Consider the following 26,298-nt stretch of genomic DNA (forward strand, 5'->3'; position numbering starts at 1 on the left):
CCCCTGACTACTGATGACCTAGTGTGTATTGTCTATCTACTGACTGCTGATGAGCTAGTGTGTACTGTCTATCTACTGACTGCTGATGAGCTAGTGTGAACTGTCTATCTACTGACTGCTGATGAGCTAGTGTGAATTGTCTATCCCTGACTACTGATGAGCTAGTGTGAATTGTCTATCTACTGACTACTGATGAGCTAGTGTGTACTGTCTATCTACTGACTACTGATGAGCTAGTGTGTACTGTCTATCCCCTGACTGCTGATGAGCTAGTGTGTACTGTCTATCTACTGACTGCTGATGAGCTAGTGTGAACTGTCTATCCCCTGACTACTGATGAGCTAGTGTGTACTGTCTATCCCTGACTACTGATGAGCTAGTGTGAACTGTTTATCTACTGACTACTGATGAGCTAGTGTGTACTGTCTATCCCCTGACTGCTGGTGAGCCAGTGTGAACTGTCTATCTACTGACTGCTTTTAGTTAATTTCTCTAATCTGTATTTTATAGTTTTGAATATCAAATCCTATAATATTTCGCCAGTTGTATCACCAAGGTTTTCATGTTTTGATACTATTTTGTTTGTTTTTTTTTAAGTATGTGTATGTATGTGTGTTCTTTGTGTGTGGGTGCACGTGTGTGTGCCTATGAGAGGAGACTAGATGTTGACACTGGGTGTTTTCTTTACTCTCCACATTTTCACTGAGGGAAGGTCTTCCAGCTAGACCAGAGCTCACCAGTATGACCAGTATAGAAAGCTGAGTTAGCTGTCTCCAGGGGTCTTTTGTTTCTACAATTTCTGAGTGTTGGCATTACAGCCTGGTCTCCATTGCCTACCCAGCATTTTTGTGTGTGCTAAGGATCTGAGTCCTGGCCCTCCCAGCTGCTGCTTGCCTGTCAAGTGCACTAACCTCGAGCCATCTTCCCAGCCCCACCCTCTCTTTGGCATGTTTTGTTGTGACATTTACAGATCTGTAATTCTGTACTTTGATTCTGTTTAGCGCCCTCCTCACCTCAGCCCCGTTATGTCGGGTCTGTGTGCGTGTTGCCACAGGTCAGAGGACAGCTTGCGTGAGCTGGTGTCTCTGCACCCGTGCCACCTGCACATTGAACTGAGGCTTAGCAGTCAGGGCCCCATTTCTATTCTTCACTTTATTTTAAAAAGGATGTGTCTGGGGCTGGAGAGATGGCTCAGTGGTTAAGAGCATTGCCTGCTCTTCCAAAGGTCCTGAGTTCAATTCCCAGCAACCACATGGTGGCTCACAACCATCTGTAATGGGGTCTGGTGCCCTCTTCTGGCCTGCAGGCATACACACAGACAGAATATTGTATGCATAATAAATAAATATTTAAAAAAAAAGGATGTGTGTGTGTGTGCGCGCGCGCGCGGGGGGGGGGGGGGGGGGGGGCGGGGCGTGCGCGTGTCTTCCTATCCGTGCATCAGCTCCCTTGTTCGTGAGCTGCCAGAGTGAGTTGTGGAACTGAACTCTTGGCCCTTACAAGTCTTGAGTGGTATAAGACTTTAACTGCTGAGCCATCTCCCCAGCTCCTCTCGTTTTCTTTTTCTTGATAGTTGTGTGTGTGTGAGAGTCTGTGGGCGTGTGCACACCGTGGTGTGCATGCAGTGGTGTGCATGTGGAGGCCAGAGACTGACTCAGGAGTCAGTTCACTCTGCCTGCTGAGGGGTCTTGCTTTCCAGGCTAGCCGGCTTCCACACACTCAGCTTCCTGGCAGATTTTCCGGACCTTGCTGCAGGAGACCTGGGGTTTAGATGTGGGCCACCACATTTACGTCTGTTTTCCTATGTGTGTTAGACTTGTGTGACAAGCGGCTTTCTAGCCAATAGGATATCTTTCATTGACACATTTTTCTGTTTATTTACCTTGAAGATCTTATCTATTTTCTAAGCCCAAGATGCCCTAAATGTAGTATGAGGATGTAAACTCTCATAATTCTGAGCTGTGTTCTCCTGGGCATGTTGCATGTTAATTGGACTCTTTGGAATGGTATATTGATTATGAGTCACATTCAGAATACATCCTTGAAGGTAATGCTCTTCTGGTGGATAATTTTTATATCTGTGTGTAAGCTCACTTTTATTGTTGTTATTCCAGTGTTTTGGAAGGAGTAGGTTATATATATGACTTTTAATACTGGAGTCCTAGAAACGTACAGATCTGTTTCTGAGACTGGCGGCTTGGCCCAGTTGTCACATGTCAGAAAAACAGCCTACCAAGAGACCTAGGTGTGAGCTGCTTGCCAGACACGGCAAGTTTGTTGCTAGGCGACACACCACCCCAGGCTAATGTTTCAAACTAAGAAGTGCATGCTACTTTGTGGTTCTTCAGATAATAATTTTTTGAGGGTTCCCCCCCCCTTTCCTGGTTGTTTTTGTTTGATGCTTAAGCCTGAGGTTGTAGTGTAAGATGTCTCCGCCCTGGCTTCCATGTACAGCTCAGAAAGCTTTAGCTTCTTCTCTCCAGATCTCTCCATAGCACCCTGCAGTACCAAAAGTGGCCGTTGGTTTTCCTGGCAGCGGGCAGATCGTTGCTAATGAGGATGGAGCACATGTCTTTTGTGGAGCAGCCCTGGAGTCATAGGTCGTGCCCTGGCCTAGTCTCACGTGAAGTCATACGGAGACCGCAGTTGCGAAGAGATGGGGTTCCACATTTTGAGGAAGGGTTGCTAAAGAATTTGTGGATGCATTTGAACACCCCACAGGAACACGCTTTTTGCTGATTGTTTCTCGGAGAGCAGTGGTTTGGGGCAAACTTCCCTTTGTCTTCTTTTGAGTTTCAGTGTTAGTTCTATACTAAAGAAACTCTGATTTCTGAACTGGCAGTGGTGTGTTAATATGGCTTGGATAGAATGACAAGGATTTATATCTCCTTAACTTGGGTACTGGTTTTGAGTTGTTTTCACAGTCTCTTTAGGGTGTTGAGTGCGGGTGCTTCAGAGCTGCAGCCGGCATCTAGACACTCCCAGTGTTGTCCTGTTTTAATCTCTGCTTTCTTATTTTTAAATGTATTAAGTTTAAGTAATTATAGAAATGTGTTTATTGAAATAAATGGATTATTTTTCCCTCTCAGCTGATTTGAATAGGATGCACAAACAGAATATAGATGCCTACCATAACCCAGATGCAAGACCATGTGAAGACAAAAGGGCTGTTGTATCTGTAGACCAAAATTTAGCCACTTCAAATGCTGAGAACCTAGAAGATTCTGCAAATAAAAACTCAGGTTTTTAATCACATTCTTATTAAAAAAAATTCTAATGCTGTTCATGTCACTTCTGTTCTTTGATAAAATTCTTACTGTAATTTTAAAAATTTGCTACTATGAATTAGGAAGCATAGAGTATTTTCTTTCCTTAATGTAGCTTCTTTGAAAAAGAGAATAGGGAAAGGTGACTTAACAGCGGCCATTTCTTTCCTGCTCTGTGACTTGCTATGTCTCTGTAGCTGCTGCTAACATTTTCCTTTCTGTGCTGGAGGGTCGGTCTTTGCTCCTCATACCCACGGCTGCATCAGTGGGAAAGTATTTGGTGTGTTAGGATAAATTATACAAGAAACTAGGTTTTTGTTTAAGTGATCTCTTTCCCTCCATATTGTACAAAACCTGAAAGTTTAGTCTTGGATTCCACCTTCCTGTGGGCAGAGCTGACGCACCATTAGCAGCATCCTGAACCAAGTTTCTGTATGGTGGAATTACTCAGTATCTTTTTCCCATGGCCTGCTGGGAAAGTTGGCATCATCTTTCATATGTGTGTGTATGGTATGCATTTCAAAACCAAAGCAAATGTAAAGAATGCACATCTCACACTGTATCGATGCTGATAACAGTGACTTCATTCACTATAAAATTCTGCTTTTGCACTTTTATAGTGTTTTATTGTGGTTTTGACTCTGCTTTTACACTTTTATAGACGTTTTGATTATAGGAAAAAGATTTACAGTAGGAAGTTCTTCTGAAACAGGTTTTATGCAGGTCAGAGGGGCTGTGATGCTGATCACGGTACTGGTCCCGTCTGTGGCCCGCACTTTGAAGAGGGTTGTTTGCTGGTTTTGTAGACAGCCCCATTCCATGTGTGCACTGAGGCTATGTGGAAGGGTTTTTGTTGTTGTTGTTTTTATTTTTTATTTTTTTATTTTTATTTTTTTGTGTGTGGTCTTTCAAGACAGGGTTTATCTGTGTAGCCCTGACTGTCCTGGAGCTAATCTGTAGACCAGGCTGGCCTTGAACTCACAGAGACCCACCTGCCTGAGTGCTGGGCTCAAAGGCATGAGCTCACAGGAGATTTTTACTGTTTGTGTCTAGCTTTAGTTTTTAGAATTCTAAAATTAGAAACTTTGATTTTTGTAAAATTATTTTTTTTAATCTGAAATTGTTCAGTACATGAGGAGGAACAACCAATACTTTTTCATCTTACTGAATTTTAGCTCCTGTTGAGTGCTGCTCATCCTACCTGCTGCCTCTGGGGCTCTTGGTGCTGTGGGTCTCCCCGTCTCTTCACGCACAGTAGGGCTTGCAGCTCCGTGGAGCTCAGGACTTACTCTGTTAGCCATTTGCTTGTAGACGTGCTGCTGCAAATACAGTGTCCGTGACCTTCTCAAGTGCATAAGCCTCACTGAGCATGCCCAGCAACCTCTGACCTGTATGCTTTTCTGTAGTATCTCAGGTTTTCCTCTTGAGGTGGGGATAGTGATACTTTATCCTCAACACATTAAAACTGTCCTAAAGTGTTTGGTTTCCTCATTTTATGTGAATTGAAATTTCCTAGGCTTTCTTTCCTGAAGAACTAACTTGAACTCACTTTGTAAATGTAAGAGAGTATCCAGTGCTCCCTAATGTGTGCTGTGCCATGTATATGTCCATGCGTGTTGTGTGTGCAATGTGCACACAGGCGCACAGCTGTGGATGTGGACATGTATGTCCATGAGTGCTGTGTCTGCAAATGTGCACACAGGCGCACAGCTGTGGGCGTGGACATATATGTGTGCTGCTTTGGGAAACTTGGATGTATCTGAAACTTTCTTTTATTTATGCTTTTAATCTTCATTGTCCTCTGACGTTTTGTCTTAATTGGACTTCTTTTGTTATTTTTAGACAGTGTCTCACTATGTAGTCCTGCTTTTCCTGGAACTCACTGTGTCACCAGGCGAGTCTCAGACTCATAGAGATCTGCCAACCTCTGTCTCCCCAGTGCTAGGACTAAAGGTGTGTGCCGCTGCTCCCAGCCTCATTAGGCCTGCCTTTGAATCTCTCAGTGTCTTTTTTTGGTGAAAAATTGAGACAGGCTCTCACTCCTGTGCGGGGATTATAGGTGTGCACCACCCTGCCTGGCTCATGCTCTCAATTGTCTTTTACTTTATGGTTCTTAAGTGAACTGCTATGAAGTCCAATACTAATGTGGCTTCAGTTTTTTTATTTTTTTTTAATTTTTTTGTAGCTACTATGATAGCTAGTTACTTGTCTTTTTTCTTTTTTGGTTTTTCAAAACAGGGTTTCTCTATCTAACAGTCCTGGCTGTCTTGAAGCTTGCTTTGTAGTCCAGGTTGGCCTCGAACTCACTGAGATCCCCTGCCGCGGCCTCCCGAGTGCTGGCTTACAGGCTCGCACTACCGCCCGGCATCAGGTCTCTAATCATAGTGGCTCCCTATACTTTGAAAAAAGTTTTTTTTTCAACAGATTTATCTCATCTAATATTTCTTTTTTTGAATTGTCACAAAATTCAGATTTTCAGGGAAATTAAGATAAAAGACAGGTACTCACATTTATTTCACTGTCAGCTTTCTACAGTGCCCAAGATTTAAACAAACCTTCGTGGGCTCAGTTCGCTTTTAGTAGAACCTTTTTTTTTTTTTTTTGAAAAAGTTCTCATGATGTTCAAGGCTTAATTTGACTTGATTTATCTGTTAATCCAGTCAGCGAAACATTAGTGAATTTAAATAAATACAAAGGCATAGGGGACCTGAACTGCTAAACTCTCAAGTAGTTTTCTATAAGATCACACTAATAAGGGAGGGAAAACCATCAAATTAACAGTAAGAATGAGTAACTGAGCACGGAGACACACGCCTGTACCAGCCTTAGGAGGTAGAGGCAGGAGGATTGCTGCAGATTTGAGGCTAGCCTGGTCTACATAGTGAATTTCAGACCAGTCATGGATACATAGTAAGATCCTATTTCAATAAACAAAACCAACCAAACAAAAAAGAATAAATCAGTAATTTAAGAATAATATAAAAGTTACTTGAGTCTTAAATTTAAATGTCATATTTTTTTTTCTGCATTCAAAGAGCTTCCTAGGGAATGGTTTTCAAATAGCTTTTCTGAAATAAATTCCTTTGAGATTTATAATGCTGTTTTAAGAAGCCTATACTCCAATAACCTATTGTTACATTTATATCCCTTAAAAAGATATTCTGTGTGTGATATAGATACAAGGCCCGTGTATGCTAGCATTGAACTCAGTAGTTTTAGAAGTAAAACCTATCATAGTTATTTAAATTTGTTAATTATTTCATAGCTGACTTATAGCCTGTATTTACACTATGGATATGAGCAATTTTGGACTTAGCAATTTCTAAAACTAAGTTTTGGAAATTTTGATATGAGTATAGATTAATAACTACCCCCCCCCCCCTTTTCACAAACCCTGGGGATTGAATCCGGGGCCTTACATGTGCTAAGCCCTGCCCCTAAGCTATTTCTCCGCCCCCTAAGAACTGTTCTTAAGTAAAAGTTATTCGTGTACATTTTTCTTTCGTGAACTTTATTTTGCAGCCTGCGCTGCTCTCCACATTTAGACCGCTAGCTTGCACATGCCTCGGTCTTCCCGCTGCTGTAGGCAGGGTTTCCAGCTCCTCGTGTCTGTCTTAAGTGTGCTCTCTCTTGTCCTCCATGCGCTCTGCTCACTCTTCTCAGCTCTCGTCTCTGACCCTAACCCCAGGACTGCTTTCGGAATGCGGGCTTATGTGAGGGGGTCGCTCCTTTCCTAACGGTGTTTTCGCACACTGTCTTTCGAAGGTGCTGTGCAGACTCAGAGTTCTCCCTTTGCGCGGGGAAACACATTTGGGGAGCCGCCCACGGAGCTGCAGATTAAACAGCAGGAATTGTACAAGAATTTTCTTCGTTTTCAGGTAAAAGGCTTACTTGGTCATAGTTCCAGCTCTTAATGATAAGTGTAATTATTATAAACTGAACTTGCAGGGATTTGTCCACTGTGCACTCAGTTCTAAATGCATGCAGTTAACCCAGCTGTCTGCCTCATATCAGGGACAGCTATTGCTAAGATCACACGATTTCACTCCTATCTGAATCTTTTCTAAACTTCATTAGACGCTTGGTAGTTTTTAAGTCAGTGAATGTGAAGATTTGTAAAATTCAATGATACAGAGTGAATCTAAGTGCATATTAGAGTAGGAAATCAAGTCCCGCAATCCTCCACGGATGTGATGTCTTTGTCTCAGTACAGACTGGAAGTAGTCAGAAGTTAAATTTCAATGTAGTTTGATGGTACATGTATTGACTTCAACACTCAGACTAAGCAGGAGGATTGAAAAATCAGTCATGGTTATATGAAAATATTCTGACTCAGGTAACAAAACTAAGCAGACTTACATTTAATATATTGACATTTGCAGTTATCTGCCTCATTGAATGTAGGCGGGCAGCATTTAAAGTAATGAAATGTTGAACTTTCCCGAGAAGATGCTTGAGTGTCTAGTGTTTATTAAGCAGTGAGCTTGGGAACCACAGTATTGGCTTAGAGCTGAGTAGAATACAGCCGCCGTGGCTGGGATGTCTGCTCTTAAGGGATTCAGGGTTTCTCTCTCTCCCTCCCTTCCTTCCACACCTACACACTTATGTCTCAGAGGGTCTGGTGTAAAATTTCCTTTGGTGTTTTGGTGTAATTTTTTTTTTTTTTTTTTTTTTTTTTTTACTCAAAGTCTGGTACGGTTGACTGCCTCTCTGCTTACAGAAAATGTCTAGAGTCCTTAGCCTGACATTTAAGGCTAATTTGTTCGCAGCCTGCTCCTCAGTCCTCATAAATGACAGTTGAACGTGAGGTGTTGTGCACTCTACGTGGTGCAGTGGCGTTAAGGTAGTCTTAAGAAGGTGGGCTCTGGCGTTCATGTTAGGGTGTTATCAGCGGAGCACTGGGTAGACCAGAAGCATGGGCATGTTATTAGAGTAGCGAGAGTGGATGTATGGAACCGACTGACAGAGAACATGACAGGTAGCAGAAGCCCCACGGGTATCAGACACTCAGTCAGCAGGTGGAGGGTGGTACAGAATTAGCTGCAGAACTTGAAGGCACTTGTGGTGGTTCTGTTACCATGACGACGACAACTCAAAATAGGAGTTTATTTTATTTAGCATGTCTGCCATGGAGTGAGGTATAATTATCAAATGTTCTAGGATTTCAAAATCACTTTATTCACAGAATTCTTTTAGGTGTAGTGTGTTATTAAATTTCAGACTCTCTAGAGAAAGTCTCTATTTTAGGTCGTGCAGCTAAGCACGGGTGATTGGATTGTCCACAGCTGCAGAGGTGACCTGTGGAGCCTGTCTGGGTAGCACACGGACATGCTCTGGAAAGAGAGGAGGCTTTGACTGTCCTTTTGATCCTCAGTGCCCTCCCTGAAAATCCTCAGTGCGTGTAGGAATAGACTGCTCTTGAATGGTGATTTCTCAATTGTTTTTCTTAGTGATCACAAAATCCATTTTGTCTTCAATCAAAATGAACACAGAATTCTAAGGAAATGCAAAATAACCAAGTGGTGTTTATTATTCCTTTCAATAATATCTTACAAGACAAAACCTGAAGCTTAAGAACTGAAATAAATGTTTTGAAATGTGCAGACTTGTTCCTAGAGGCGAGAAAAGACGCTTTAGTGCAGGGTCTGCACAAGAAGTCATAGCTGGTGCACAAGAGGCCTTGATGCTCTTCAGATTGAGTAACGTTTGTGATTTTTAAATACAGCTTTAAAATAAATTTAAGGAATTTTAATAATTCAATCAAACATTTAATTTAAAATTAGTATATTTTATAAAGTATTTTTGTGTTACATAGCTTGAAAACTGACTAGAAGATAGTGTTCTTCTTTACAAAACACTGAGCATGTCTCTTGACACCAGACGTGTGGTTTGTTAATTCCTGACATGTTAGCAGTATTTGATTTTAATTTTGCAGTTATTCTCTGGACTTTTTTTTTTTTCTCCTGGAAGGGGAGAGAAAAGATCCAGGTCTAAGTGTCAGGTTCTGTTGCTTCACTGGTGTTTTCTCTGGACCTGTCCTTGTGAGCATCCGCGTACACACTGCAGTGTGTCAGAGTATCAGGAAAGGCTGTAGCTGTAACTCATAGTTCACATAGGAAGATTCAAGTTCTCATTATATAAAATATTGACAACATGCAACCTTAAAGCTACAGGAACTTCAACTGCATAAAAATACCTTCTATGTTAAAAATGTAAAGTCGAGAGTGGTGTCTCTAAGAGATACAGTCTCACAACAAACTTCCCGTTCTTCTTGGTCTTACAATCTTTCTGAGATTATCCCTGAATCAGCATAACTGCCTGAGCAAGGTCTGGACAAGACGAACACCAGTAGACATGCTAACACAGAAGGACAAAATCTTAGAGGCCCCAACCCTAGACAGAGAACTACAGGTAGCTAAGGAATGTTGAGAACAGGAGAAATAATTGTCTTCAGGGAAGAACCTGCCAGTTACTTACCCAGTGCTAAGTGGTCAGTCTTGGAATCATACACATGCAGACATCATATGGACTGAGTACAACTGCGTGTGTGCGAGGCACATGCATATATATATATATATATATATGTATATATTCTTTATATATATTCATGAATTAAAGCAAAGGAGGATAGAGGGAGGATAGGGAAAATGGTATAATTGTATTTTAATTTCAAAAAAGTATTTAAATGAGATCTGTAAATGGTATTAATGATAATCTGTAAGATTCCATATTTGTTGATAACCTTAAGATAATCATAATTACACAGTACCAGCTGGGCTTGGCAGCACACACTTGGGACTCTAGTACTTGAAAGGCTAAGGCAGAAGGATCACCTTAAGTTTGAGGCCATCATGGGGTTACTTAGGGACTTCAAGGCCAACCTCAGAGTGAGACCTTGTCTCAGAACTCCAGAAAATTGAAAGGGTTTTTTTGTTTGTTTGTTTTTTAAACTCATCCTACCGTCTTTGGTGCCTCATTTGTAGGTTATGTACTGTTTCCTAGGGGTTCCTTCCATGCAGGCCTGATGTTCTGCTGTCCTGTCTGCAGCCTCTGCACACGCCTGGGCTTGGGCCCAGGGCCTGTGCGTGCTGAGCAGGCTCTACACCTGAGCTGAGATTTCCGTTCTTGGCCAGTGGGGAGGAAAGCATTGTGAGGAAATGGTTCTTTCCTAAAGAGACCAACGTGCTCAGTTAACTGTTGCATGGGAATTCTCTTCAAGTTAAGTACATTGAGGTTAGTGGTCCTTGTAGAATAATGCAGCCACAGAATTTACTCAGCACTATACACAGGAAGAACTAATATGCTCTTTATCGTCTCATTGTAATTCTTTGAACACTCGTGAGAAGTGAACATTAGTAACTCCTAGTAGGTGAGAAAATTGAGGACACGTCCATTTCTAAGTTCACACAGTCCATGTTGAGCAGACATGGCAATTGGCATAGCAGAGGGCAAGGATCCAGCTAGCAGCTTTTAACAGTATCATGTCCCTTCCTAGTCAAATACAGGGCACCTCAAACCGAGGACCTTGCGGACAGAAGGCATACCTTTGTAGTCTGTAAGAGTCCAGGGAAAAGTGATATTCTAATGTGTTAGTAGTTTGTCATCACAATAACTAATCCTAATTCTTCAGATTGAGGAAAAGAGACAAAGGGAAGAAGCGGAGCGTGAGCGACTGAGAGTTGCGGAAGAGAAGGAAGAGAAGCGGCTTGCGGAGCAGAGGGCAAGGATCCAGCAGGAGTATGAGGAGGAGCAGGAGAGGAGGAGGGAGAAGGAGGAGGAGGTGTGTCCAAGGGAAGCATTATGTTCTGTTGATGTGAGAAGCTTTCGTTACTGCGCGTGGGAGAGCTGCTCTCCTGAGACCCATCTTTAAAGCACCCGTTGTTAACGTCATTGTGTGTTACTTTATTGGGGTCAATTACTAATTTAAGAAAGAGACAAATTGCTTTTAACTGTAGACTGATAGAAGATGTCTGCTACTTTGTTCAGTAGATAGTATCTTCATTTTATAGGCCGCTGTGTCTTTTGTGTATTCAATTTTTACTTTTAGACAAATAAAGTAACACATTTTTAAATGTGCTGCAAATGTATGCAAGAGGTGTGTCTTTTTAAATTTTAAAGCAAAGGCTCAAAAATGAAGAACTCATTCGGTTAGCTGAAGAGAGACGAAAAGAAGCAGAAAGAAAGAAGAAAGAAGAGGAAGAAAAACATAACTTGCAGCTTCAGCACTACTATGAGAGAGAAAATATGACTGGGGATGAGACCAAGGTATGTCTCAGGTAGAGACAGGTCAGCCCAGAGAGCGTGCCTGGCAGAGCTGGGAGCAGTAGGGAAGGGGGGAGAGGGTGCAGCCATCTGCCCTGGCCTTTCAGCCCAGTGCTGACATTGTATTGACCTTCGTTTGTGAGCTGCTGCCACCTAACGAGTGGCCATTTTCAGTCTTGTTACCGTGGTCCTGTGTTCAGCTCTGCAGCCTAAGATGTGGCTGCAGGCGGAACCAGTGGATTCTGGGCTCCGGCTCATAGTAGCTCACCAGAGTCACTGGCTGCTAAATAGACTAACAAAAATACTGGGTGTGAATTTCATTTATCTAGTGATTCTTTGTTTTATGTATTATATTGGATATTAAATGTAATTCACCAAAAAGACTGCTTTTGGATGCACAGGGATGATGGTAAGAGTTGGTACATAAATCATGAATCACAATTACTAGACAGGGTTCTCTTCTCCAGAAACCTAATTTGATCTCACACAACTGAAATAATTTGACTCTTTTGTAACTAGTATTTTATTAAAGACAAAATTATCTGAACTTAAATGGTCTGTGACTGTTGAATATATACTTTGCATGTGAAAATGAAATGTATTTACAGCAAGTTTATTTTTTTGCAGCATTTGAGACAGCCTTCTCCTGTAGTTCCTGCTCTTCAGAACAAAATTGCAAGCAAACTCCAAAGACCTCCTTCCGTTGACACCATCATAAGTTCCTTCATCCACGTATGTACTTTTTCTTAGAGTTAATCTTCAGTTATTTGAGATGGGGTACTTTGTGAAATTTCCTAATGTTTTCCTTAGTTTGCCTATTGATAGCACGTGGTGCCCTAAAGCTTAATTCTTATTCAATTCAGGCATAATTAATAAGCCGTAGTCTGTTAAAGCAAATGGTATTTATTTGTCTCAGCTCCTGAAAAATGTCCCTTTTTTTTATTTTGGTTGTTGTTTTTATTTGTTTGTTGTGAGACAGGGTCTCATTCTGTAGTCCTGGCTATCCAGGAATTCGCTATATGGACTAGACTGGCCTTGAACCTACAGAGATCTGCTCGCATCTGCCTCCTGAGTGCTGGGATTACCACCTTGTCAGGCTAAGAAAGTCTTCTGGGAAAAATATATTCTAACTAGCTGTAGTTGTAGGTGTGGAGTCTCTAACTAGCTGTGGTTATACTTGGGAAGTCTCTAACTAGCTGTGGTTATACTTGGGAAGTCTCTAACTAGCTGTGGTTACACTTGGGGAGTCTCTAACTAGCTGTGGTTACTCTTGCGGAGTCTCTAACTAGCTGTGGTTACTCTTGCGGAGTCTCTAACTAGCTGTGGTTACTCTTGCGGAGTCTCTAACTAGCTGTGGTTACTCTTGCGGAGTCTCTAACTAGCTGTGGTTACTCTTGCGGAGTCTCTAACTAGCTGTGGTTACTCTTGCGGAGTCTCTAACTAGCTGTGGTTACTCTTGCGGAGTCTCTAACTAGCTGTGGTTACACTTGCGGAGTCTCTAATTAGCTGTGGTTACACTTGCAGAATCTCTAACTAGCTCTGGTTGTATCTGCGGAGTCCTTTATGTTTTAGACTGATCTACAGACAAAAGGAAGCCAGGAAAGTTAGCCTTTAAGTTGGTGCTTGAGCAACCAGCAGGAATTTGCTGTAAAACCCAAAGAAGTTATGAACTTTCAGTGCCTGCAAGCTATGGAGGGTGGGACATGCCATGTGGAGAATCTTGTATGGTTTTCTTTGGCCTGGCCTGATGATGTGCTTGTGCAAAGGGCAGGGATTGCAGACTCTGTGCAGTGTGTTGGGGTGGGGGTGTTGTAGGCTTTGACTTTGCTCCATGGGCTTGTGGATTGCAAAGATGTGAACTACCAGAACAAGCCTAGAAGTGTGTTAGAAGAGCATTTTCTTGGCTTCTGCTTCTGAGAGTCTGGTTCATACGTTCTGTGGTAGGAATTGCAGCATGGTCCTTGGAATGTTAAAGTAGAGCCGTGTGGGCGCTTGTGCTCGTGCAGTGTTCTCAGGGGCGGTGGAGACTGCGGACTGAAAACAAGGGACCGAGGAGGGCTGTCAGCTTGAGGAGAGATCTGGGCACACAGGTGCATGGTGGTAGTGGTCAAGGGGAATTTTCAGGTTTCTGGTGATGACTGTACAGATTGGAGTTTGAAAATTGAGTTGTGGCTGAGGAAGGCATTTTGGATTAGATTTGTGGTTTGGGAAGCGGTTGGCATTGGTGCTTATGAAGGGGAAGTATATAGATGGGGTAGGGAACAGGGCTGAGGACAGAAGTTTGAGGAAATTAACAGTGTGTGAACAGGAGGAGCTACAGGCAGACAAAGATGTTAGTAGTTACTTGTCAAGAACATTCAGGGTAAAATGGCAGAGTGAGCATGTGCCGTGGGGGTCGCTTTGTTTGGTGCTGAAGTGATGCATGTGGAAGCAGACCTGAGCATCATGGTGAGTGGGGAAGGAAGGACGTGCTCGTAACTGCTTAGCCAGCTCCCAGCCCTGCATTTGCTGTTACTAGTGAAGGGAAGATCCTGAGTGAAGAAGGGGGAGGCTGGGCACAGGCTGGGAGGAAGATGTAGACTTAGGAGAGGTTGGGAAAATGAGGGTAATTGTAGGAGATGGAGACCCTTTGCAGTCACAGCATACAGAGAAAGGGATTCCCATTGGCCAGGGGCAGGGAGCCTCGCACAGACCAGGGTCAGCAGATGTAGATGCGTTTTACAGTGGGGCGTTGGTTTCCTTTCACACCGAGGGACAGAGGAGAAATGCTGACCGTGTTTGTTGTTCACAGGAAAGCGCCATGTCCAGGGCCCAGTCTCCTCCGGTGCCTGCCAGGAAGAACCAACTCCGGGCAGAGGGTAGGCAGTGCACTGTATTCTACAGGATATTTACTTCTTCCAGTCATCCCAAAGTAATTACAGAACTGCAGGAACTTGCAAAAACCGAGGGAAAAGTGCTATGTCTGCTCTCCCCGTCCCCCATCGCATCCTGCACAAATTATAGTGGTACACTCTACAGACAGACTCAGCAGGTTTTCACCGGTTTGAACCTGTTTATTTGCATTTTTGGCTTTTGTGCTTGTGACTTTAGGTGTTTTCTCATGTGTAATTTGTACAGCCGCCATGACAGTCAGCTTTGAGCGTGCAACCCCCCCTTTGCTTTGCCCTTGTAGTTCTCTGTGCGCCCGAGAATCTCCGCGTTTATCAAGACTCTCACCATGGGTCTTAATGATGTTCATTATGATGTGTGCATATATATTTAAAACACACATAAGTATCTTTTGTAAAATTTATCTCAGTATATTTTTAACTCTTCCCGGGAACTTGCAGAGGAGAAGAAGAGCGTCATCACGGAGCTGTCGGAGATGAGGAAGCAGCTGCGCAGCGAGGAGAGGCGGCTGCAGGGGCGGCTGCTGCGGCTCGACAGTGAGGACGCAGTCCCTCTCAGGTGCTCTGCCTGTGTCTTCCTGGAATAGGGCCGGGTTCACCTTAGAGCCTCCTGCCCCTTCCTGTGTCGTCTGAAAATGAGATGTAAAATCTAGCTCCTTGAGGGAAATGAGACAGGAATGGAAAATTCTAAGGCTGAGATGATTACACACAGTGGTGGTATATGATTATCTTTAGATTTTCCTTCAATAATGTAACTGGGTTTTTTTTTTGTTTTTTGGTTAATACTCATTTCCTAGCAAAGCAAAGCTGCTATTACAGCTAGAGGGCTCAGCTTCTCTAAACAAGGCTTCTGCACTGTAGGTTAGTCTTCTGGGAGCTTGAAGATTGTTTCTGGGTTACTGAACATCAATCCTTTCTTTTAAAAATAAGCTTTCTGTCTGGGATAATCTGATAGAAAAGTTGGGAACATCACATGCACAGCTAGGCTCCCACCATCTGGCTCTACGTCACTAATATCTTAGCATTACAAGCATATGTTTGAGGCTGACATTTGTTGTGTGACAGATTTTTACTGGGGAGACACACGCACATCTGCTCACCCCAGATTGGGAGCCCACGACAGTCCAGAGGACAGATACCAATAATGTACAACTTCTGAACCAGTGAGTTTCATTGAGGTTGCTTACCGGAGCAGAAGTGTGACTCACAGACAGCTGCATGACCAAAGCCACCCCAACACAGCAGCCCGTGTCACAGAGCAGGGATCCTGGAGCACACTGCACCTACAGGCCGCTTGGCAGGTCGAAGGGTCCTCCCTGGTGCTTCAGTTAGTCTGAACCTCTTCCAGGCAGCTCAGCTTCTTCTGGGCGGCTGGGCTGGTCTGGTCTCAGGTTTTTTTTTTTTGTTTGTTTGTTTGTTTTTTTTGCCCCTCTGTGTATGAGCGGCTTCTTTGTACCTGTGTTCCCTTGGCTTTTATTGCTTACTCTGACAGGGAGGTGTCTAGTGAGTCTGGTCAGTTTCAGGGACTTCCTTGAGCTATTTGAAGCTGTTTACCTTCCTGCTTATGGGGCTCCCCATTTGAGAAGAAATTGTTATACAACAACATTGAAATGTTATTGTTATTTAAATCATCCTTTCTGGATTTCTTTCTTTAATGTCCTGTCTCTGTCCAGGTGTCTGATACGAGTCTCAGTGTTGTGTTCTGTTTTCATGGCTCTCTGTCACCCCTGGTCTTGGATTTCTTTCAGCCCGTTTTTCATGACTGAAAGTTTCTCCATCCTGGCCAGAGATTGTCTGTACTCCTTAGTGTGAGAGTGTGTGAGCTGCCCTCTGACTGGACAGGCTGGGGAACGTTACGTAGCCGAGGAGCTGCTCTCCCATGGCATGCTGCCAAGAGTGCACACAGCACTGTGTTGTTGGCGATGCTGACCCTCACCATATGGTTCAGTACTGTCAGGTAGCTCTATCAGAGTAAAGACAGGCGGGGGGGGGGGGGGGCTGGAGAGATGGCTCAGAGGTTAAGAGCATCGCTTGCTTTTCCAAAGGTCCTGAGTTCAATTCGCAGCAACCACATGGTGGCTCACAATCATCTGTAATGGGGTCTGGTGCCCTCTTCTGGCCTGCAGGCACACACAAAGACAGAATATTGTATACGTAATAAATAAATAAATATTTTTTTAAAAACGACAGGCATGGGTTAAGTTTTGTGAACCTTGAATTTTAACTTTCAGGAGTTGGAATTACGATAACTTCGACAGTGGTCTGTTAACACATTACTGATAGAATTTTTAATATGTACCATAGAGACATGTATTGTTTGGTTCTTTGTTCTAATTTCATAGAGCAGCTTCATAAAAAGAATTTCTTCTTCATTTTACTGCATTATCAAGCTCCCCATGTGCCGGGCACGGAACAAATAAGATATAGAACACATACAAATGTGATCTAACAACCTAATTGTAAACAAATCTTCTTACTCACTTATTAGTATTATGGAAGCTGATAGGGGTCCAATGTAAATGTCTCCCAGCAGCTTCTTTTGGTGATTGTCTTAATGAGTCTTTGTAGATTTGCTGCTGTCAGTGCAAAAACCACAGCTCTCATCCTAAAGGAATAAGAAATTGTTTATTCTGGAACCATTTCTGATTGATCATGGCCTGGGAGCACAGATTTAGGTTACCCTAAGTTTCCTTGTTTCATGTGGAGACAGCTTCGTGACATTTTTATAGTTTTACAGAACATAGAAAGTCATACATCAAGGTAAATTTAAAATGCATTGGTGGGTACATCAGAGAGGGGGTAGCCCAGGGAAACTTTTTCACAGGTCTAAGATGTGCTCTGATGGGATCCTTAGCTCTTGGGTCGATAGAAACTAGTGTTCTGCTAAGTTAAATGATTGCAAAAAGGCTTTTATCTATTGTTGCAAGGTGTTCCTGTACGGAGGGAAGCAAGGAATGCTGCTCCAGAGGCCCAGAACTTAGCCCAAGATAAGGCGGTTAGCCTCTGGACCCGCAACTTCCAGCCCTCCCAGGGTGCTGATCCGCTGCCCCTCTCTGCAGCAGGGCTCTGCTTTCAGAGGTTTCCTTCACAGCAACCAGATGCGGGTCTTTTCAGAGCTTTCTTTCAAATTGTCCTCCTAGTTACATGGCAGGGATCAGAGCCAGCTGTGGCAGGGCTGTGCTGTGCCCTTTGAAACGTTCCCTGAGAGAAAAGGAAACCCCATGAAAGGACCCCAGTTTTTCCTGTCTAATTGTTTATGACTATAACTTAGATTCTTTCTTTCTTTCTCTCTCTCTCTCTCTCTCTCTCTCTCTCTTTCTTCCTTTTTTTATGACTTGTTTTTTTCTTAAGATTTATTAATTTATTATGTATGTATCCCTGCATGACAGAAGAGGGCACCAGACCTCACCACAGATGGTTGTGAGCCACCATGTGGTTGCTGGGAGGAAAGATAGATGTTGGCTTTGGTGACACACATCCTTTAATCGAAATGCTGGGAGGGAGAGGCAAGCAGATCTTTTATGAATTCAAGACTAATGTGTTCTACATAGCGAGTTTCGGGCCAGCCAGGGACACAGACAGGCCCTGTGTCACAGAGGTGGGGTAGAGACAGGAGAGATAGGAGAGGGAAGGTGAGGAGCGAGCGAGCGAGGGGGGCGGAGAGGGGAGAGGAGGGAGAGAGAGAGGGGGTCCAGCGTTGAAGGAAGTACTAATTGGTATTTAGTTTTTATTTTCAGAGCGACTTTCCATTCTCCATCCATTTCCTTTGGGCAGATGACAACAGCAAACCCTTAGCGAAAGCTTCCTTCTGGAGCTGCCCAGCATGTTCACTCCTAGAGTACTGTTGAGCTCATATAGCCCAGGTTGTTGGGAGGGTTTTGTAGAGTCACGGTACAGTTCCCTCAGTGTGGAGCCGAGCATCAGAAGCATGTTCTGTGCGCAGTTTCTGCTTTAGACAGATACCGGATTCATGCATGTACTGTGTACGGTCCTTCACATCTCTCTTAATTCTCTCCTCACAGCATGATTCAAATGCACAGATTTTTATAGATGAAGGCATTAAAATCCAATTGCTAAAAAGTAGCATGCCTGATCTTTGTTTTTTTTGAGACAGGGTGTCATGTAGCTCAGGCTGACATTAAATTATGAGACTGGCCTTGAACTCTAGAATGCTAGGGTTGCAGGCAGGTGACACCATGCGCTTATAAAGTCTTTAGGTTTTAGCACAGGGGATCAGCAGAGCGGGACTGTTGAAATTTATGTAATAACCGTGGTGAAAGATGCCAAGGTGCTTTTACAGTGACTTGGATGTGCCCTTGTTTCCAAGCCATAAGGAATATTGATCATGGCTTGTCATTTCCAGGAAAAGAGAGAGGAATCCCATGGACATATTTGACATGGCTAGACATCGGGTACAAGCTCCTGTCAGAAGACCATCGCCGAAGGCCTTGGATGCTAATACTTTTCAGAATATCCATGACTTCAATGAGCTCAAAGAGAGAGGTGAGCCTAAGCTGCCATGTTGACTCTGCTACACTCTAGGTGACATCGTGGGGCAGGGCAGGTTAAAGCCCATCACACAAGCAGTCAGTTGCTTGTTCTGGGGACTTCATTATAATACTGCCAAGTTTATGTAAAGTTTTTCATTAGGGAACATCAGTTTTGTGTCCTCTAACTTCATGTCTGCTGTAATGTGCTTTGACTGAGGTTCTGCAATCAAGATTGCTACCTAATTTTTTCCCCAATGCTGATGATGAAGCTGAGGGTCTGGTGAAGTGCTCCCAACAAGGCCCAGAGTTCCCATATGATCCCTGCCTCTGCCCATGCACAGCCTCTCCATTGTGGCCACCTGCACTTCAGAGGCACACAGTGTGAGGACTGACCAGCCTGATGGATATAGCGTTCTCTCTCAATGCGCACGGTTTGCCTTCGGGCTGATTTCTGTGTGCATTCTCTCAGCTTGGATAGCTGTGTGATTACGTGTATTCACCGTTGTAGGATCTTACAGAACAGTTTCACAGGCCTGAAAGTCCTTGGCTACACATGTTCTCCCCTCCCTTCCTCTTATCCCTTACATTCCCACAGTGCACCCTATACAGAGTGTCAAAGTCGATACCGTTGTGACCATTAAATTCAGTCTTCGCACTGGTCATTCAGGCACACGCAGCTGTCCTCAATCCCTTTTCAGGGCTTGATAGGTCATTTTAATCCCCACCCCCAGCTTTTTTTTTTTCTTTTTCTTTTTAAATATCTATCTATCTATCTATCTATCTATCTATCTATCTATCTATCTATCTATCATGTATATAGTGTTCTGTCTGTGTGTATGCCTGCAGACCAGAAGAGGTCACCAGACCCCATTACAGATGGTTGTGAGCCACCATGTGGTTGCTGGGAATTGAACTCAGGACCTTTGGAAGAGCAGGCAATGCTCTTAACCACTGAGCCATCTCTCCAGCCCCCTGCTTTTTTTTTTTTTTCTGAGACAGGTTCATATGCTGTAGGCCATGCTGAGTTAGAACTCACTGTTTAGCCCAAGTAACCTTGAACTGGTAGCAGTTTTAGAACTAAAGGCAGAAGTTTAACTTAATTTCATTCATTGTTTAATCATAAACCAGTTCATCTGTTCATTCTCTTAACAATATCTCGGATGCCTGCTTCCATATTTTATATTTAGAAATGTGGGTACAGATTTTTTTTTTGTCTAAATCTCAGTTGGAAACAAGATTTAACTTAGTTCTGCAATTTTTGCACCAGATTCAGAAACACGAGTGGATCTGAAATTACTGTACCCAGATCCTCCCCGAGATCATCACACCTTAGAGATTCAGCAGCAGGCCCTGCTCCGGGAGCAGCAGAAGAGACTGAACAGATTGAAAATGCAGGACAGTGCGGGAGGTAAGCTGCCCACGCCGCTGCTGCCCACGCCAGCGCTGCACACACTGCTGCTGTAGATAGCGCTATGGCCCTTCTTCCTCCAGCTGTTCAGGAGTTGGTTTTCTAGATTTGTTTAAAAAAGGTTTCATATATATATATACATATATATATATATACACACACATATATATATATACACACATACATATACACATACACAAACATATACACATGTATGTATATATACACATATATAATATACATACATGCATGCATACATATATATTTATATTTGGGGGGACATATACACATAGGTGAAGGTACCTTCAGAGATCAGAATAGAGTGTGGGATCCCTGAAACAGACTCGGCAGTTGTGAGCCTGTAGGTGGGTGCCGGGAACCAACTCCTGTCCTGTAAAATCAGTGAACTGAGCCCTCTTGTCAGCATTTTTTTTTAAAAAAAAAAAAAATTTTTTAAGACTATCTTCTTGGCTGACCTGGAATTCACTGTGAAGACTAGGCTGACTTTGAAGTTGGAGCCGTCATCCTGCCTCTGCTTCCTGAGGGCTCTTAGGATGGGCATGTGCCACTCTGTCCAGCCTTTTTGGCTTTTTTTATTTTTTATTTTTTTTTTGGTTTTTCGAGACAGGGTTTCTCTGTGGCTTTGGAGCCTGTCCTGGAACTAGCTCTTGTAGACTAGGCTGGTCTCGAACTCAAGAGAGATCCGCCTGCCTCTGCCTCCTGAGTGCTGGGATTAAAGGCGTGCGCCACCATCGCCCGGCTCCTTTTTGGCTTTTACTGTCTCTTGCATTGACTTCAATCCCAGGCAGGCCATTGCACTGGCAGCTCCATGCTCATGTAAGCCTTTTGTCATAGAGTTGGGAAAGGAACACATTTCATAGCGTGCTCTGATTAGTCCAGTAAGGGCCATCATGTAACCCTTTTTGGGATACAGCTGTTCACAGTGTGGTGCGCACTCGGGAGGCAGAGTCAGGCGGATCTCTTTGAGTTCGAGGCCAGCTTGGTCTACAAGAGCTAGTTCCAGGACAGGCTCCAAAGCTACAGAGAAACCCTGTCTCGAAAAACCAAAAAAAAAAAAAAAAAAAAAGAGACAAAAATCTGTGGAGTATCAGATTTGAGTGTATGTTTTTGTATAATTCTCCAGTTATCTAAATCTAGTCCAATGATATTAGGACCCTGACAGGATGTGGTGGGCAGCAAGCTAGGCTGCCGCTCTCAAGGGGCTGATGATAGAGAAGTCAGAGGCCAGGTGTGAACACTGTAAAGGGATCTAAGCCTACAGCCACGTGGAGCTTGCAGGTGCACAGGGTCAGTGCGCACAGAGGTAGGGTGGCGTTGTCTCAGCATCCCTGGGCCTTCCTTAGCACACATGGACATTGTGGCTTTACCTGTATCCCACTTCTTTGCCAGCCTGCAGGCCATTGAGAGTGGCCAAAGAAAACGAGTCATTAGGCTTGATCTTGTTAGTTTTTGGAAACTTGAGACCATTTCTTGGTGGACTGATATGGCTTGCAGAATCCAAGGAAGGTCCCTGACCTCGGGAGGTGTGACAGGCAGGAGTAAGTGATCTGACCCCCGTAGGCTGAGCTCGTAGATCAAGACTTGGACAATCACTGTACAACAGACAGCATCCCTCCTCATGGTACAGAATTTTAAGTGTCAAAAGTCTGATTTTGTGGGATCTAAGAGTAACATGGTTCCCAGATAGGTACAGGTGTTTCTTAATGCGAGTATCCATCTGCCTAAGTCATGAAGATGGAAGGATGTGGGCCATCACTGCAGCCTTTATTCCCATGTGGGAAAGCTGCCGTGCTGCAGATGCCTGGGCTACTGACCTAGGGCTGGCTGCCCACAGTTTTAGCGTACTCCAACCCCTGGTTAAGCATGGCTTTGTGCAGAGACTACAGGAGCAAGACAGAGGGTTAAAGAAGAAATCCTGTGTTCATTTTTTCTTAGATATCAAAGTTCACAAGATTTTATTAGTGAGTCATTTACCAGTATAGATACAAGATTTAATGAGCAAGTAGCATCATTTCTAAGACTGTTGTGGTGTGTGAGGTAAAAATAATTTCCAGTAGAAGCTAGCAATAGGAGATCCGAAATGTATTCCATCTGTTAAGCTTCTCTAAATGTCTGCCCGCTATTCTGTTGACTACAGCTGATCTGGACACCGTCTACAACGGGAAAGGACAAGGGCACAGAATGGTAAGCAGTCAATTCACATTTTCAAGTTAGATTTTGGGGCCTATGTTAAATGAGTATTCTAGATTTTGAACATGTCCATACTACTCTTCTTTATATTTAAAACGTAATTTAAGTTGCAAGTGCAATGTCTAAAGATCTGTGGCTAAGATGTGTAGAGAAAATTGACTGTAATGGGTAAGAATAACACCCACGTGGCTCGAGCTGGTGTCCTTAGCTGTGTCATTTGGGGGAGGTGGGCAGATTGTTTAATTTTTATGCCTCAGTTTCCCAGTGCTTATTGTGAGGCTCAGTTCAAAGACTCAATATTTATTTACAAGGTCCAGATAGGCTTGGCATGTATGTTCCGTATACTGTCTATTAAATAGGAATGTGTGCCAGGGTGACGGTAGGGTAAGGGAAATAACACATAGAACTGACAGGTTCTCTGTTGTCGAGCCCGGCCACACTGGTTGCAGAGTTGTTAGCAGCAGAAGTGGATTTGGCAGTGCAGAAGATAAACAAGAGTGGTACCTTACTCTTACCTGAAGTGACATTGTATGAAGGCTGCATCAACAAGTATCTTTGCTCCGTGGGCCAGAAACTGTTGTGTGTTCAGGGTACAGGAGTCTTGGAGAGTATTAAAAAAAAAATCCTTTCCCCTGGAGGCTTGCCTTCTGTTCTGAGAGGAGGGGCACATTGCTGAGGTGCTGCTGGGAAGGAATGGGCGCTGGAGGGTTGGCCTGGCTGGACTTTCAGTTATGGGGGAGGTAACTGGAGGAAGACTTGAGCAGAGGAGGCTGGAGCAAGGGTGAGTGGGGAGCAGACGGGCCATCCAGTGTGGGTGATGAGACGCCTCCCGTGGAGAGCAGACTCACAGGAGTTCAGTGGTGGTCAGAGGAGATATTAGTTCACTATATGGAAGAGTGAGGTGTACAAAAAAAGTCAGCAGGAGCAAGTGAACTCACTGCCTTAATCCATCGGTAGCATGTCAGATCAGTGCCGAGATCACATGGAAGTTGTAGGCTCCTAATAACACACAAAGTGGATATCGTACAACTTCCCACTTGGGATCTCACTACAGTAAGCCCAAGCTCATGGTTTTCCCTACAGTGTGTCATCCCGCGCCTGTAGTGTGCCTGTGGAGGTTGCTGTGCCGAGGGCTAGTGTGTGTATGACAGCATCTTTCCTACTTTCCATGGGACTGTCATCTACCCATGTTTCAGAACTGGTAACATAGCCCCAGTTCCTAGCACGGAAGAATTTAGGAAGCAGACTACTCTGACCCACTCAAGAGACAGAACCTCGGTAGCACTTAATGCTTAAAGTTTCTCATACACTTTTCATGGACAACCACAAGAGGGCAGTAAGGAGTTAGTAAATGTCATTCTCAAGCAGGGTGAAATCAGGCCTTCCCGCTGTCTGGAGTCTTGGTGGGGCTGTCTGGATACTAGAATGTGGTTGTTAGGAGGGAACCAGCCCTCCCTGTCATCTCTTTGTTGTTTTGTTGGGGGTTAGAGTAAACACCTGCGCTGTCTCTTAGTGTGACATATTTTCCTACTCCAGACTAAAAATTTGGCCATTAACATGTGACTATTGTTTTCTTTTTCTTTTTTTAAATTTAGCCCAGAGATGACACTAACGACTTTTTAAAAAATTCATTACTGGAATCTGATAGTGCTTTTATTGGTGAGTGTATTTAATTTACCAGTGTTATGTTAAATTTTACCCCCTACCCCCTCCCGTGTGTGTGTGTGTGTGTGTGTGTGTGTGTGTGTGCGCGTGTATCTACCTTTAAGATAGGATTTCTCTTTGTGGCCCAGGACAACCTCAGACTTTGATCCTCCTCCTCTTGAGTATTGAGATTGTGAGTGTGCACTGCTGTGCCAGGCAGGTATAGCCATTTTTGAGAGTAGTTTGGCAGCCACACAAAATGCTGAGCAGTCACCATAACACCTGTCAGTAATTCCTAGTTTCCATCCCAAAGAAATCATGTCCACACAGAGATGGACCTGAAGATTCCTCAAGTGGTATCATTCAGTTGCCACTAGGTAGCAATATTCACCAGCTGGCAAGTGCAGAGGCGAAGTGTGATGCATCCATATAATGATATGTGCACGAGCCTCAGACACAAAGGACTGTGTTGTAGAATTCCACTCTGTGCAATCATAGGGGACAGAATGTTGGACTGGGCCTGGGGAGTGGTTGCCAGTGAGCATAGGGAGCTATTTGAGATGGTGGAAATTCTAGATAGTCATGATTGTCCAACTGCAGTTTCACTGAAGAAATCACTGAACGTGTATACTAAATAGCATCTCCATAAAGCACTTAAAGAAAAGACCTCAGAGTCTCGAGCCTTAGCTCTAAAATTCAAGATCTCTTTGTGTGGCCCCGTTAGGTGCCTATGGTGAGACCTACCCTGCCATTGAAGAGGAGGCCTTCCCTCCACCGCCACAGCTGCCCTCTGCAAGGGAGCGCAGGAGGAACAAACTGAAAGGACTAGATTCTGTACGTATGACTGTCTCCCTCCGCATCTCAGTTTAGATGATTCAAGGGTTGCTTTGAAAAGTGGGTGTGGTCTGAGTCTTGGTTCTGCTGTTATTGTGGTGCCCCTGTAGCTCTCATGACGGTAAATACGTATCTCTGCAAATGGCAGAGCTATCCTTTCCTACAAATGCTAACCTTAGTACCTCATCCTTTATCTTATTCCCTATATATGGGCTTTAGTGAAGCCACACAAAGCAACCAATAGCGTTTATCATAAGCCTGTTGGCCTCGAAATAACATAATATGGTGGCAGCTCCATTTGGTCAAGTGAGTTTCCCGATAGGTAAGAGGGCTAAGATTCAAACCCATGTTCTTTTCCACGGCTTTACAGTGTAGTTAATACAAGGCGTTGGAGGCTTCAACAAACCATGTTCTGATGGTATCCTTCCTCTTTGGGTAGACAACTTTGGACAGCTTCTGAAGCTCTTTATTCCCATTTATAGGACATACACTAGTAGTCAGGAGCTCAAGAACCGTCTGCTAACTAGCATAATTGCGTGGCTAGCCTTACCAGGTAGACACATTTCTTTGCCCTAGGTAACTACTAATCAGTGTTGGTCCATGTTGTCTTCCTGCATATTTCATATAAATATTTCTTGTTCTTCCTCAAGGGCCATCCATCTTAGAGCATGTGTAGACACTACATTTGTTCATTCATTCAATAGGTGATGAATACCGGGGTTAGTGTCACATGTTAGCTGTCATGACTAAGATGGCTCTTAGCATTCATGTACAAGTCTCATCCGGGTTTTTGTTTTGCTTTACCTATTTCTCTTGAGTGTGTGCCTGACAGAATTACTGGATTATTTGATCACTCTATGAATTTAACATTTTGAAGGATTTTCCCAAAACATGGTCACCATTTTCAAACATTTTTAACTTATAGCAGTATATGAATTTCCTATTTCTCCATTTGCTTGCAACTAAAATGCCCATGTCATAGACTATCCCATGCGCTTCCTAGCTGGTTGTGGATCTGCTTTGAAGACCCTTTATCCATTTTTAAATTGTGTGTAGTATCTTCACTGGTGAAACTTAGGGTTTCTACATTTCATTCAGATGTTAGATTTGCAAATGTTTTCTATTAAAAAGATTGTTCTTTATCATCTTGGTGGTTTTGAAGCATAGATGTTTTAGCTTTTAATAAGGTCCAAATTGCCAGTTTTATCATTTGGATTTCTGATGGTCTTACATAAGAAATTAGTTTAATATAAAACCATGACGATTTACTTGATATACTTGAGCTAGTTTTGCAT

The 26,298-nt window shown here is 43.5% G+C and overlaps 1 protein-coding gene across 12 annotated transcripts in view; it reads left to right on the forward strand.

Annotated features, from left to right (window-relative positions):
* The window catches only part of Cspp1 (centrosome and spindle pole associated protein 1), a 99,447-nt gene that overhangs the window by 70,226 nt on the left and 2,923 nt on the right, over positions 1-26,298 (forward strand). For 9 of the 12 annotated variants that reach the window (XM_041667436.1, XM_041667434.1, XM_041667445.1 and 6 more), the window contains 12 exons: positions 3,090-3,242; positions 7,032-7,144; positions 10,897-11,046; positions 11,385-11,531; positions 12,156-12,260; positions 14,320-14,386; positions 14,858-14,975; positions 18,780-18,919; positions 20,174-20,314; positions 22,473-22,519; positions 24,121-24,184; positions 24,894-25,003. In XM_041667436.1, the coding sequence (XP_041523370.1) occupies positions 3,090-3,242; positions 7,032-7,144; positions 10,897-11,046; positions 11,385-11,531; positions 12,156-12,260; positions 14,320-14,386; positions 14,858-14,975; positions 18,780-18,919; positions 20,174-20,314; positions 22,473-22,519; positions 24,121-24,184; positions 24,894-25,003 (1,355 nt within the window). The remainder of the gene's footprint in view (positions 1-3,089; positions 3,243-7,031; positions 7,145-10,896; positions 11,047-11,384; positions 11,532-12,155; positions 12,261-14,319; positions 14,387-14,857; positions 14,976-18,779; positions 18,920-20,173; positions 20,315-22,472; positions 22,520-24,120; positions 24,185-24,893; positions 25,004-26,298) is intronic. The other 3 variants (XM_041667440.1, XM_041667441.1, XM_041667442.1) reach the window with 1 other exon arrangement.

This window comes from Microtus oregoni, unplaced genomic scaffold (genome assembly GCF_018167655.1).
Source record: "Microtus oregoni isolate MIOR12 unplaced genomic scaffold, Mior012 000017F_ref0000208, whole genome shotgun sequence".
NCBI lineage: Eukaryota > Metazoa > Chordata > Mammalia > Rodentia > Cricetidae > Microtus > Microtus oregoni.